This window comes from Elephas maximus, chromosome 18 (assembly GCF_024166365.1).
Source record: "Elephas maximus indicus isolate mEleMax1 chromosome 18, mEleMax1 primary haplotype, whole genome shotgun sequence".
Classification (NCBI taxonomy): Eukaryota; Metazoa; Chordata; class Mammalia; order Proboscidea; family Elephantidae; genus Elephas; species Elephas maximus.
The window spans coordinates 13,923,990-13,939,002 of record NC_064836.1 but is presented as its reverse complement, the minus strand read 5'-3'; the positions used below and the strand labels follow the sequence as shown (position 1 = coordinate 13,939,002).

The 15,013-nt window shown below is 54.0% G+C and overlaps 1 protein-coding gene across 2 annotated transcripts in view; it reads left to right on the top strand.

Annotated features, from left to right (window-relative positions):
* The window catches only part of LRRN2 (leucine rich repeat neuronal 2), an 88,542-nt gene extending 73,963 nt beyond the window's left edge, over positions 1-14,579 (top strand). Inside the window, exons 1-2 of one of the 2 annotated variants that reach the window (XM_049858261.1) lie at positions 8,597-8,645; positions 11,642-14,579. In XM_049858261.1, the coding sequence (XP_049714218.1) occupies positions 11,874-14,012 (2,139 nt within the window). In that variant the 5' untranslated portion in view covers positions 8,597-8,645; positions 11,642-11,873 and the 3' untranslated portion in view covers positions 14,013-14,579. Of the gene's footprint in view, positions 1-8,596; positions 8,646-11,641 lie in introns of those variants that run through there. The other variant, XM_049858260.1, reaches the window with a different exon arrangement.
* Positions 14,580-15,013: the final 434 nt, after the last annotated feature.

Genomic DNA, 15,013 nt, shown 5'->3' with positions numbered 1-15,013 from the left:
CCAGCGGTGGAGCTGGGCTGGGGAGGCTGGATGGGCTTGGAGGAGAGGGGGCCTCTGCCTGATGGGAAAGGACTTTCCTTTGACAAAGGGCTCTCAGCTTAGGCCAGGGGCCAGTTTCTTTCATTGGGGTTAGCCCAGACCCAAGGGAGCTTGACAAAGGAGTCCGCTGGCAGCCTCCCCATTCCATCCCAGGGCGGAGGATGAGGAGAGCTGGAGAGTGGAGGCTGGAGGAAGGTGGGGTGGGGGTTTAGAGCACAGGCTGTAGTGCCAGCCAGAACCAAGTTTGAGTCTGAAAGTTCTTGAGTAAGATACCTAACCTCACATCTGTGAAATGGAGTTAAGAATTCCAGTATCATAGCTTTACTGGGAGAGTTAAATGCGACCACTCACATCAGTCAGTCATGTAGCCCAAGGCCTGACTCATGATCCTGCTCAATCAGTGGCTACCGTGATTACCATTGCTGAGTGGTGCAAATGCTTAATGTGCTCAGCTGCTAACCAGAAGGTTGGAGGTTCAAGTCCACCCAGAGGCACCTCAGAAGAAAGGCCTGGTGATCTACTTCCAAAAACTCAGCCACTGAAACCCTCTAGAGCACAGTTCTACTCCGACACAGATGGGATCCCCGTGAGTCGGAGTTGGCTCCACAGCAGCTGGTGGTGGCGATAGATGGTCCCATTGCTCTCCGTGTTTAAGCCGCAAGGTGCATCCAGTCCTAACAGATTACAGCTCTTGACAGCTGGCCTCCGGGGCAGAGCGGTCACTGCCTTATGCGCCCTCTGGTTGCCCTCTGACTGCAGCATCGCCTCCAGACTGTTCTGGCTCGGGCCTTCTCTCCTCGTCACCCACCCTCTCCATAGCTCAGGAGAACCACTCCTTGGAATTCACTCCATACTTTCTCATCCAAGGACCGTTTTTCCAGTGTCCCTTAAACGTGCAGAATGCCTTCCACCATCTGGGCATCTACCGGCCAACTGATTCAGGCAACACTTCCCTCGTGAATTTTTAAAAAAAAAAAAAAAAAACGGTATTGAAGAATAATTTGGACACTGTAACATTCACCCATTGTAAATGTCTGATCCAATGATTTTTAGCCAGTTTACCGAGTTTCGCAACCATCACCATTTCCTCTGTGGATCTTGTGCTAAGTCTCTCTCACATGGGGCAGAATCATGTTCTCTGTGCTAGGTTGTGCCCCCCTTACCCTTGGCAAATCCTCTGTAGCAACTTTTATTATACTGTAGTAGAGGGTTACTTTTACCTGTGACTGCCCAGCCACCTGCCCTCCCGTGACTTTTACTCCTGGCCCCACACAGTGCCTCGTATACAGTCGGAGTGCTATTAATGCATGTTGAGTAAAGAGCTTCCTCCAGGTTGGGGCAGAGAAGGTGAGGGAGTAGATAGGGGTCTGGAATTGTTAGGGTAACCATAAACCAGTCGCCATCGAGTTGACTCCATGGCGACCGACCCCACGTGTATCAGAGTAGAACTGCGCTACATAGGGTTTTCATGGCTGGTTTTTCAGAAGTAGATCACTAGGCATTTCTTCCAAGGTACCTCTGGGTGTATTCGAACCACCAACCTTTCAGTTAGTAGCACACTGCTTAACCATGTGCACCACCCAGGGACACCTAAGGTAAGCACAAGAAACTACATATAGTTTTAATTGAGCATTTCTAGGGGCACTGTTCTTGGTTTAGAGAATTCTAATCTCAGCTGGAGGGGACTTTAAAGATTATCTAGCGCAGTGGTTCTCAAACCTGCACGTGGGTCAGAGGCACCTGCAGAGCTTGTTGACACACAGATTACTGGGTCTTGCCCCCAGAGTTTCTGGTCTTGAAGTTCTGAGATGGGCCCAAGGATCTGCATTTCCAACGTTACCAGGCGATGCTAATGCCGCTGGTCCAGGGACCACCCTGAGAACCATTGCTCTAGCTCAGCCTCCTCACTTTACAGATGAGGAAACCAAGGCCCAGAGAAGTAAGGTCTGTCCCAAAGCCAGGATCAGAACCCAGCCCTGCCCTGCTCTGTGTCCTACCACAGTTCCCAGCCTTGATGTCTCCTTCCCCGGAGAAGCTGGCTGAGGGGTGGAGAAGGTAGGCTAGAGCTCATGAGAGGTGCTCTCCACAGGCCTGGCCTGGAGGTGGGGAGGGCTCTGGGGAGAGAGGGCTGATGGTAGGAGGTGCAGGTGAGGAATGGCTGCCACAGGCCTGGAGGAGGCTGTGAGGCTGTTCTCACTGCAGATAAAATGGGGGGCGGGGGGGGAACCACCACCAGGGCCTCAGCTGCAGCCATTTATCTCGCGGCCCGCCTGAGACAGCTGACAGAGGGAGAAGGCAGCACGCACCCCCGCGCGAAACCAGGCTCCTTCCGCCGCGTGATTTATCTCTGAGCTTCATCCGGCAAACCTGCTGATGAAACGAGTCTCCCTTTCTCTCCGCCTCATCAATTTTCATTCTGATTTCGTTTTCCTTTTCCTTTAGAAGAGGTTTGGCCATTTTCCTTGCGTGCCTGGCCTGCACCCCATTCTCTCTGCCTCCCTTTCTCCTCAGCCGCCCAGGCCCCAGCCTCCTCCCCTACCCTCTCCCCACGTCCACATCTCTACATGCCCTGAGGGTCCCTCCTTCTGCACCACAAACCTTCCCATCTAAGCCCCTACTCACCCCCAAACAATACTGAAATCCCTGTGTCTGCCTCCTTCTCTCTCAGTTCTGGGGCCGCGAAGCCCTCAAACAGCTCACAGTCTAGGAGAGAAGAGCACCATAATGGATGTGGTTCCTTAGAGGACCCAGGAGGCAGCAAGGGAATGATTAATTGGGGGAAAGGAGTTGGTGGTCAGGGAAGACTTCATAGAGATGTGACGTGAACTGAGAGTCAGAGACGGGGAGGAATACCCCAGAGACACAGGAAGGGACCCTCTTTGTGCAAAGGCGGGGACGAGAAAGCATTTCTTGCATCTCTTATGGCTTCCTTCTCCTTCCCTCTGCCCTTAAGCCTAGCCCCCGAGGATTCACCGCATCTGAAAGGAGGTCCTGGCACCTTGGCCGCAGGAGGCAGCCTTAAAATAATGCTGCAGGGTCTGCCCAGCACCTCCACCCAATTCCCTGGGAAGAAGACCCTTGCCATCAAGTTGATTCCGACTTATAGTGACTCTATGAGACAGGGTAGAACTGCCCACAGAGCTTCCAAGGAGCAGCTGGTAGATTCGAACTGCTGACTTTTGGTTAATATCCGAGCTCTTAACCAGTGCCTCAGCAGGGCACCACATTTGACACCAGCATCATAAAAAGCAAGGACTGGCAGGTGAACACATCTGGTATCAAATCCTGGTTCTTCCACTCACTGGCTATTCGACCTTGGTCTGTCCCTTACCTTCACTGAGCTTCAGGTTTCTCATTCTGCAGGGTTGTTGGGAGGACTGAATGAGGTATATAAAGTGGGAAGCAAATAGAAATCCTGGCAAAGAAAAGGCTGTCAGGAATGTCACCTCTTTCCTCTGAAATTTGCTTTGACGTCATCTTCCCAATGTCATTAGCTGAAGTCCAAGGCACTCACCTTTCCGACAGAGCTTTTGGCTACAAGTTTTTATGGCTACAAGCCATGGCAAAAAAAAAAAAAAAAAAAATGCATTTCGTATTGTGTCCCTATACACTAGTATGTGGATGTGGGTGTGTATAAAACGCAGAAAAATACTTCTGAAAACAATGCTCAGTCTAACGACATACAATGCACTCTGATGTTTTCTATTTCATTTTTTTTAGAATGCTGATATTGACCCACTTTATGTTGTTTTCATAACCTACTCATAGGTTGCAATTCACAGTTAAACATTACAGTGGAACGTCCCCCACCCCTACTCCTGAACCACTCTGCACCCCAACAGGAAAGTTTTCACACTGTGCTCGGCTCTAGGGATCCACCACCCCTCTGTCAGTCTGTCATACTGTGGTGGCTTGCAGGGTCAACGACGGTGGACAGGTTTCAGCAGAGCTTGAAGACTAAGACAGGCTAGAAAGAAAGGCCTGGGGATCTACTTCTGAAAATTAGCCAATGAAAACCCTGTGGAGCACAACACTATATTGTCCAATATCGTGCTGGAAGATGAGCCCCCTGGGTTGGAAGGCACTCAAAATACACAGTGGCCGCAACAGTGAACACGAGCGTACCATGACCATGAAGACCCTCCAGGATCAGGCAGTGTTTCATTTTATTGTACGTTAACACAGGCTCTGGAGCTATAAAAGTCAATAATACACCGCCCCTTCCTCGAGGGGCTGAGTCTAGTTAGGAAGACAGACACATAGCATAACAATACTTACCAAACAATGAGGAAGGTGCTACAGTTGAGATCTGTTGAGAACTGGTGGGAGACAGTGGTGGGAGTAACCACCCTTCCCTGAGGGGCTTAGGGAAAGCTTCGTAGAAGAGGTGGCATTTGGAATGGGGTTCTTATGGCTGAGGAACCTTGGTGGCACAGTGGTTAAAATGCTCAGCTGCTAACCAAAAGGTCAGCAGTTCAAATCCACCAGTCACTCTTTGGAAACCCTCTGGGGCAGTTCTGCTCTGTCCTATAGGGTCACTAGGAGTCAGAATTGACTCGACAGCGTCGGGTTTTGGGTTTGTGCCTGAAGAGGGGTTTGATAGTTGGAGGAGCTGGGAAAGGGTATTGCAGGCGGAGTGAGAGGCTTTTTGGTGCTCTGCAGTCATACAGAAGGGACTCTGTGTGCTACCTGCATGGCGTGGAAGGGCACGTGGTGTGTTTGGAAATAGCAGGTCTGGCTTAGTGGGAACTTGGAGTGCCTGGGAATGAGAGCAATAAAAGGGGAAGGAAGAGGACCACACAGGGATGGAGGAGAAAGACCAATGGCAGCCAAGAGAGGAAGTAAATGTGAGAGCTGTGGAGCGTGCGATGTAGGAGAGGCACAGATCAAGATGGCCTCAATTTCCCGCCTTGGAGACTGGGTGGGTGGCAGTGCTAGCCCAGCAAGATGGGAAATAAAGAAGGAGGAACCGGTTTGGTGGGAGAAAATGTTGCATTTGGGACCAGCGAGTCTGAAGGGTGGTCCAGGGGGCAGTGAGAGTCTGGCCTGGGCTCCTCCTTCCCAGCCATTCTCCTGACGAGTCCTCTTGCCTAGTGCCTGGAACTAGGTGACTAAGGGTCCTGGCAGTGGAAGAGAGCATCAGGGCTGCTCCAGAATCTGGCCAAGACCGGGGGGACATTGGGGAAGAGGGCTGGATGAGAGTCACAGGGCTGCGAGTGGTGCGAGGGGCCTGGAGGTCATCCCAGCCCTCTTCCTGCCTCCAAGCATCACGTAAGTTCCAGCATCATAGCAAGCCATCACAGTATGACAAACTGACAGACAGGTGGTGGATCCCTAGAGCCTAGCACAGTGTGAAAGCTTTCCTGTTGGGCTGCATGGTGGTTCAGTAGTAGGGGTGGGGGGTGTTCCACTGTAATGTTTTTTTTTTAACTGAATCGTAATCCATGAGTGGGTCACAAAAACAATGTAAAGTGGGTCACAACCAGCATTCCATTCCACCTGGAATAAGGATTTGGAGGCGGGGTAGGGGGGGGAGGGCAGCTAAAGCATGACCTGAGAGCACTTTCTAAATTTGGGGATTCTGGAACAAGAGAGAGGAGCCCGTCTACTTTCCCAGAGATCACAGATAATGAGTGAGGCCTGAGAAGCTACAGCCCATTTTGAAGGAGGAGGATGAATTAAGTGGGTTTAAAACCCTCTAAAGTCTGAGGTTCTGGAGTCCCTTAATGCCAGAATCAACAACTTCCAAAGATCCGGGCCCCAAGGTGGGATGGAAAAGGGATAAAAAGGAGAAGGAATTTGGGGTTTAAATGATGAGAGAAACTGATTGAAGGTGAGAGAAATCAGGATAGTGGTTAACTCTGGGTGGGGGTTGGATATTGACTGGAAAGGGGTCCACAGTCGCTTTCTGGGGTGCTGGAAATACTTACATCCTGGCCTGGGTGGTAGTTGCCCTGGCGTATACATACATAGAAATTCATGGAGCTGTAGACTTGGGATTAATGCCCTCTATGGACCCTACTGTATGTATGTCATACCTCAGTGATATTTTTGAAGTTTATTACCAAAGGTGAGAGATGAGAGGAAGGTAGTGAGATGAATGGGAGGGAAATGAGGGAGACCAACAGGAACCGGATAAGCCTTACACCCCACGCTCCTGACAGCAATTCCCTGAGGAATGTGTTATTATCCCCATGTCCCAGCTAAGCAGTCCCTGGGTGGTGGAAACAGTTAACACTCAACTGCTAACCAAAAGGCTGGAGGTTCGAGTCTGCCCAAAGGTGCCTTGGGAGAAAGGCCTGGTGATTTACTTCCCAAAAAATCAGCCATTGAAAACCCTATGGAGTGCAGTTCTTCTCTGAAAACATGGAGCTGCCCTGAGTCAGAAATGACTCCTGAGCAAGCAACTGGTTTCCTCGGTCCCAGCTAAAGCTTTTGAGGTTCAGAAGGTTAAGTACATTCCCCAAGGTCACACAGCCACTGGCAGAGCCAGGCTCAAACTCGGAGCGCAAACCCAGGGCTCCTGCCATTCCACCATTCCTCCTGCATGTAAAGTATGTATGGAATTCAGACTCTGGAAGGCTAGATAAACTCTAAGGTCTCCTCCAGCTCTGTGACTCTGGTTGTGTGTGATTAAACGGGAGTGAGGGACACACTCACCTCCCAGGAGGAGCTGGGGCCCAGCTGGCAGGGCCGCAGAGTGCTGCGCAGGTGGAAGGCTGGGCTTCCCTCTGCCCCCCTAGTCTGCCCCCTCTGCTCCCTCCCACCTAGAGCTTATCTGCTAGTAAGGAGGCAGGAGTTTATCAGCGCTACACTCGATTATGCTGCCCATCTGTCTCCGCAGCTCAGGGGGAAGGCCAGGCAATCGATCACTGCCCGCTGCTCCTCCCCCGGACCCCTGGCTCCTGGGGGCTGGGTGGAGGCCGTCAGGGAGGGGAGGAGGCCACCAGGGAGGGGAGGAAAGAGAAGGGAGGGGAGACTGGATCCACTAACCGCTTAGAGGAGCAGTAATACAGAGACTATGCTGGGGGTGGGGGTCGGGGCTGGAGAAGGAGGGCAGAGAGAAAGCAGCTCCAGCTCCTGACAACAGCTTCTCCAAAACTCTGCATTTAGAGTGTTGCTAGGGGTCTTGGTTTAATAAGGGCACAGGGAATTGCTTCCAAACTTTCCACTAAATCCAGAGAGGCTGCCTGGAGGAAGTAAGTCAGACTACTTCCAAGAGAAAAGCTTGCCCACAGAATGGGCACCGTTTCCCTGGCTGTGGGCCCAGGGCCGGCCAGCGTTCTGCACCGACAGCAGCCCCTTCCCGCCATCAGGAGGCAGGCTGAGAGTTGGGTGCTGCCTGCTGGCTGTGTTTGTACCTGGGGCTCCAGGCCCAGCCACGCTCATGCAGGAACAACGTCTGTGGGGTGCTCAGTGTGCTGGTGATCCCAAGCGGGGACACTCTAGCCAGGGTTCCTGGAACTGTCTGAGGGGCGCAGCAGATGGTGGGCGAGAGGAGCTGAGGACCCAGATCGAGCTCTGGAGAGATTTGACCGAGGCAGGCATTCTGGGCTAGCCCTCTGCTCTGCTCTGCTCTGCTCTGCTCTGCTCTGCTCTGCTCTGCTCTGCTCTGCTCTGCTCATGTAAAGCCGCCATTGACCCAACAGGTAGCAAGTGTTGGCTGAGCTGGTAGGGCAGGTTTTGGAGTCAAAGACCTGGGTTTGAATCCTGGCCCTGCCACTCAGAAGCTGTGCAACCTATGACAAGTCATTTAACCTCTCTGAGCCTCAGTTGCCTCCCCTGAAATACGAGAATACATAATTCCTTTTCTGCTTATATACAATGTACACATGCGGTACACATTTTACTGTTTTCATTTCCTGTAAAAACCAGCCGCTGTCCAGTTACTGCTGCTGATGGCGACCCCAGGTGTGTGAGAGTAGAGCTGTGCTCTGCTGGGTTTCTAATGGCTAATTTTTGGGAAGTAGCTCACCAGGCCTTTCTTCTGAGGCACCTTGGGGTGAACTTGAACCTCCAGCATTTCAGCTAGCTCAGTACTACACTTGGTGCTGTAAGGGCTACAAAAAACATGTAAGGCATAGCCCCTGTCACAAGAAGCTTGAAATTTAGTTCAGGAAAAGGTACACTCAATAGGCTGAAGTCTTGATCACCCCGGGAGATTATGGGTAAAACACAGTTAGCTTTCTCTGCATCTCTGCAGCAGAAATTGCTAATCGGCCCCCATGAGTGGGCCATGTGCAAGACAGCCTTAAATGGTGATGGCAAGTGAGTGGGCAGCTCCAAGTTCCACCCCAGAAGGAGCTGCATGCTCAGCAGCGAGGGTGGGGGGACTTGCCTGGGCCTTTGTGAAGCCTCGGGATCAGAGCTGCAGTGTGAACATGAGTCACCAAGCTGCTGCCTCTCTCTGCAGGCTAACCCAGCCCTGGACTGCTGGCCGAGGAGTGAGCCCGGCCTCGTCCACCCAGCCCAGCCACAGGAGGCTAGAAGGAGTGTGCTTCCTGGGGTGCATTTTAGATGGTTCTTTGATGCCCTCGGTGCAGACGAATGCCTGACTCAGCACACGGAACGGAAGTTTTGGAGGAAGACAGAAGTGTGGGGTTCAGGTCAGATCTAAAGGCCAGGGAGCTGTTTGGGGCCCCGGGGTGATGACTCCTTGCCCTACGCCGGCCCTCACCCTCATCCCCTGCCGCTTGAGGAGCTCGCCCCTCTCTGCTTTGAGCTGCCCTGGGCTCTCCTAATCGTTTGGCATTTTTGGTCCTGCCTTCAACTTAGACGAGCCCTGGTGGCACAATGGTTAAGCACTTGGCTGCTAACTGAAGGGCTGGCAGTTCAACCCCATCCAGCAGCTCCACCGGAGAAAGACCTGGCAATCTGCTCCCATAAAGATTACAACCTAGAAAACCCTATGGGGGCAGTTCTACTAAGTCACATGGGGTCGTTCTGAGTCAAAAATCAACTCAGCGGCGCCCGATAACAACCCCAGCCATAGTGACACTCTTAAAAGGTGTGACCACGTTACCTGTTTTTGTTCACAATTTCCCACCCCACCTTGACCCAATGCTGTGCCCATGGTCGGGTAAGCTTGATAGAGGCTTGTTGAGTGCTAGCATCCAGCTTCGGTTTTCCCACAAGAAGTCCTAGAGCTGGAGAGCCTCCCAACCCCAAGAGATAACTGGAGCTGTTCTTTATTAAGCTCCTTCTGTATGCAACATACTCAGCTAATGACAACCTTACTTTATACACACCGACACTGACACTCAGAGAAGTTAAGCAACTTTTCTCAACTTTTCTCTGATACTGAGTGGTAAAGCCAAGATTTTGGGTGCTGATCCATATTCTGCTCTCTCCCCAGGTCTAGGCAGCAGTCAGGAGCCTTGTACATAAGTGTGGCAGGACCACTGGCCTTAGATCCAGTTCCATGACAGTCCCTCCTGGGAACTCAGCTTCCCCTGCCTCCTCTCCACCCAGGCAGAACACCCTGGAATTCCAGAACAAGAAGAGATCTTTGAGACCAAGTCCTCCCTCCTTTGCACCTTCCTGACTGCCCATCTCTGGCTGGGCCGGCCAGCTCCCCCACACCCTTTACATGTATGCAGGCATGCATGCGTGTGTGTGCACGTGTGTTTGTTTGCCCTGAGTTTTCCGTGTCAGTGCACACAGCATCCCACGCAAAACCTCTGTTCATTTTAAGTCACGGTTGTTTTCCCACCTTCAGAAATAGCTGCAGGAGAAGGTGGGAAGAAGTCAAATGTGAACAGGCATAATGCTCTCCTGCTCAGGGCAGGGCTCCATGCCTCCAGCTGCTCCCCACCTCCAGCCCCAGCATCTTGGGAGGGAGTACGGTAGGAAAAGAGCCCCTCTGGCCAGACAAAGGCCCAGCTCAGAGGTTACCAGCCTGGATGATGGTAGGAGACATACCTCTGAGCTTCCCACAGTTCCCTGATAAGGAGTCATCACCCCAGGGGACAAGAATGGCACCCAACCTGCTTGGCAGCAGCCAGTGCACCACAGACCCTCCAGGGGACCAGGGCGGGCTCAGGCCAGACTTGGGGGCAGAAACATGGTGGAGACAGGACAGTCTGGACTTGGGCTGATTCCCGTTTCCTGCCGCTTACCAGCTATGTGACTTAAGCCATCCAGGGGTTTGTTATTGTTAGCTGCCGTTGAGTGGACCCCCAACTCATGGCGACTCTGTGCACAATGGAACGAAACACGGCCCGGTTTTGCACCATCGCCATGATCAGTTCTGGGTTGGACCGTTGTGATCCACAGGGCTTTCATAGGTTGATTTTCAGAAGTAGACTGTCAGGCCTTTCATCCTAGTCCATCTTAGTCTAAAAGCTCTGCTGAAACCCGTTCAGCATCACTGCAGCATACACTCCTCCACTGGCAGATGGGTGGTGGCTGCGCGTGAGATGCATTGGCCGGGATTCGAACCCAGGTCTCCCGCATGAAAGGTGAGGATTCTACCGTTAACCACCAATGTCCTCAAAACTGGGAGTATTAATGCTTATCTCATAGACCTGTTATCAGGGTTAAGTGAAATAAGACATTCAGAGTCTTTGAAGGGTCCTGGCAAATGGTGGGTGCTTAATAATTGAGTGCGTGCTTCAGTGACACCTGCATCTGGAGAGCCACCCAGAATCAGACCACCACTCCTCTTAGTCAAACCAGGCTGGGGAAGAGGACACAGAGTCGGGCCTCCTTTGTTTCCAGGCAATACAGCCTAACCCTGGGATCTGAGCAAGAACCCGGATTGGTTACCCATACCTGGGAGGGCGGAAATAGCAGTAGCTTGGATTCTAAATTCCAGGGGACATCAGCCTCCAGGAGGAAGGGACCCTGGGGCCAGAGAGTGATTTATACTATAAATACTCGCTGGCACCTGCTCAGCCAGGTAATGTGCTCTGTGCTACGTGTAAAACTATAAGCAAGTTGGGGAGACCTTTTCCATGTGACATGGTCAGGGCTGTGACAGAAAGAAGTGTGGGACACTATAGGAACATGAAGCTGACCCCTCAGCCAGCCAGGGATGGAGGAGGCTTTGGAGAAGCTTTCTGTAGGAGATTGATGCTTAGGGAAGTTAAGCAACTTTTCCCAACTTCTCTCTGGTAGTAAGTGGTAGAGCCAAGATTCGGGTGCTGGTCTGTTTACCCAGTGAACCAGGGGAATCTACTTGAAGGCAGCTGGCTAGCGAGCTAGGGAGGGAGAGAGAAGAGTGGGGCGAAGGGCTGGAGAATCTACTCCACATCTCTCGGGATGCAGAAGAAAGGCCCTGAAGCTGACAGTGACCCCATCGCACCCTCTCTGCTTCCCTCCCAAACACACACACCCTTCCTCCCAGTTATCCTGGGAGCTTCAAAAGCTTAATCTCTCCCTCCTTCCCTGAAGACCTACGGTCACTTCCTCCCCACCAGATCATAGAAAAGGACATTAAGGCCTCCAGGACCATAGGACAGACCCCAAGAGCCCTGACCCAGGCCCTGCCCTTCCCCTCTCCCAGCTCCTTTCGTCTCTTGAGTCAAATAGGGGAGGCCCCAGAGAAGGTATAGATTCTGCTTCTCTACCACCTCCTTAACTCCGCCTCCTCTTCTTCCAGGGCTACCTCTGATGGGGCATGGTGATAAGTGAGCAGGCCCGCCCATTGGACAAGGATGAGGAGCCACGCCCGAGAAGGCAAGAAGCAATGCTCACCCACCCCCACATAGAATGACCGCCCTGGGAAGGTTGTTCCCCAGGCCCTGGCAGGGCTGCTGACCCTCAGCCTGCAAAACGCTACAAGCAGGACTCCAGACTCTTCCGTGGATGGTCCCCTGTCCTTCAGCTCCACCATGAGGATCCACGTGGCACCCCTCTTGCTAGCGTGGGTGGCTGGCGCTACTGCTGCTGTGCCTGTGGTCCCCTGGCGTGTGCCCTGCCCCCCTCAGTGTGCCTGCCAGATCCGGCCCTGGTACACACCCCGCTCGTCCTACCGGGAGGCCACCACCGTGGACTGTAACGACCTGTTCCTGACAACCGTGCCCCCGGCGCTGCCTGCAGGCACACAGACCCTGCTCCTGCAGAGCAACAGCATCGTCCGTGTGGACCAGAGTGAGCTCAGCTACCTGGCCAACCTGACCGAGCTGGACCTGTCCCAGAACAGCTTTTCAGATGCCCGCGACTGTGATTTCCTGGCCCTGCCCCAGCTGCTGAGCCTGCACCTGGAGGAGAACCAGCTGAGCCGGCTGGAGGACCACAGCTTTGCAGGGCTGAGCAGCCTACAGGAGCTCTATCTCAACCACAACCAGCTCTACCGCATCGCCCCCAGGGCCTTTGCCGGCCTCAGCAACCTTCTGCGGCTGCACCTCAACTCCAACCTGCTGAGGACCATCGACAGCCGCTGGTTCGAGATGCTGCCCAACCTGGAGATCCTCATGATCGGTGGCAACAAGGTGGACGCCATCCTGGACATGAACTTCCGGCCCCTGGCCAGCCTGCGCAGCCTGGTGCTAGCAGGCATGAACCTGAGAGAGATCTCTGACTATGCCCTGGAGGGGCTGCAGAGCCTGGAGAGCCTCTCCTTCTACGACAACCAGCTGGCCCGTGTGCCCAGGCGGGCACTGGAGCAGGTGCCCGGCCTCAAGTTCCTGGACCTGAACAAGAACCCACTGCAGCGTGTGGGGCCCGGGGACTTTGCCAACATGCTGCACCTCAAGGAGTTGGGGCTGAACAACATGGAGGAGCTGGTTTCCATCGACAAGTTTGCCCTGGTTAACCTGCCCGAGCTGACCAAGCTGGACATCACCAACAACCCCCGGCTGTCCTTTATCCACCCCCGCGCCTTCCACCACCTGCCCCAGATGGAGACCCTCATGCTCAACAACAATGCTCTCAGTGCCTTGCACCAGCAGACAGTGGAGTCCCTGCCCAACCTGCAGGAGGTGGGTCTCCACGGCAACCCCATCCGCTGTGACTGCGTCATCCGTTGGGCCAATGCCACGGGCACCCGGGTCCGCTTCATCGAGCCGCAGTCCACACTGTGTGCTGAGCCCCCAGACCTCCAGCGCCGCCCAGTCCGCGAGGTGCCCTTCCGGGAGATGACGGACCACTGCCTGCCCCTCATCTCCCCGCGCAGCTTCCCCCCCAGCCTCCAGGTGGCCAGTGGAGAGAGCCTGGCACTGCACTGCCGAGCGCTGGCTGAACCAGAGCCCGAGATCTACTGGGTCACTCCAGCCGGGGTTCGACTGACGGCTGCCCATGCAGGCAGGAGGTACCGGGTGTATCCTGAGGGGACCCTGGAGCTGCGGAGGGTGACGGCGGAAGAGGCAGGGCTGTACACTTGTGTGGCTGAGAACCTGGTGGGAGCTGATACTAAAACAGTCAGCGTGGTTGTTGGACGTGCTCCCCTCCAGCCAGGCAGGGATGAGGGATGGGAGCTGGAGCTCCAGGTGCAGGAGACCCACCCTTATCACATCCTGCTCTCCTGGGTCCCACCACCTAATGCAGTCTCCACCAACCTCACTTGGTCCAGCGCCTCTAGTCTCCGGGGCCAGGGAGCCACTGCTCTGGCCCGCTTGCCCCGGGGCACCCACAGCTACAACATCACCCGCCTCCTTCAGGCCACAGAGTACTGGGCCTGCCTGCAAGTGGCCTTTGCTGATGCCCGCACCCAGTTGGCCTGTGTATGGGCCAGGACTAAGGAGGCCACTCCTTGCCACAGAGCCTTAGGGGACCGGCCTGGGCTCATAGCCATCCTGGCTCTTGCCATCTTCCTGCTGGCAGCCGGGCTGGTGGCCCACCTTGGCACGGGCCCACCCAGGCAGGGGGTGGATGGGCAGCCTCTCCTTCCAGCCTGGGCTTTCTGGGGCTGGAGCAGCCCCTCTGTCCGGGTTGTGTCTGCACCCCTTGTCTTGCCCTGGAATCCGGGGAGGAAGCTGTGGAGATCCTCAGAAGGGGAGACACTGTTGGCACCATTGTGTGAAAATTCCTGAAGCTCAGCCTGTTCTCAGCAGTAGAGAAAGGACTAGAACTACTTTTTACCAAAAGAAAAGCAATCTGGGCCAGATGCCCCATCAGGAGAGAGACACAGACCACGTGCTTGGGGCCTGGCAGCTGAACCAGGAAAGCAGGCCTGCCCTTACTTTCTGGGGGCTTCTCTGCTGCCTTCTGAGGAACAGGAAGGACTCTGGGGAGCCTCCTGCCTCCTCATTATCTATGTGCCCAGAGGCTCCTGGCCTCAGCTTGGATGTCTCCACCTGTGTCCCAGGCCCTTGACACACAGGAGGTGCCCCTCCCCTTCTCTGTACAGTCTCCCTCACTTGCTCGCTCCCACCTGGGCAAGGTCTGAAGGAGGCCTCTTCTTCCCATTTGGGGGACCGCTCTCAAAATGGAAGTCATCCCCAGCTGGCTCTGAAGGACATCTGGGGAGAAGAATGCCCAGGCTTGGCACACGGAGGTTGACTTTCTACAGGCAATTTTGTACCTTTGTGGAGAAATGTGTCACCTCCCCCAACCCAATTCTCTCTTTTCTCCTGTTTTGTAAAAAATAAATAATAATAATAACAGTAGTAGGGGGAGGAAGAAATGAAAAGAGAATAATCTTTAAAAAATTGAGTCTAGCTAGAGAATCCTCTGGAATCCCTTCAAAACCCAGAGAGTGGCAGGGGGAGGGGTGGGATGGGATGAGAGGGAGGAGAGGAGATGGGGGAAATGGCAAGAGAGGGAACAGTTTTTCCTTTTAGTTTTGAGTTCTGGCGGGCCAGCTGCCTCTGGGCCTGCTCCTGGCCCTCAGGGTCCCTGTGGCTGAGCAGGAGAGCTAGGGCATGAGGGATGAAACAGGACAGGCTGCCAGTGGCCAGGACCGGGAGGGAGGGAGGAAGAGAGCGCAAGAGGCCAGGAGAGCGGTGGGAGAAAAAAGCAGAGATGCAGAGAGAGTGGAAATTTCCATCACCAAACGTTGTCACCCCTTCTCCTTCTCTGATAAGCAATTAAA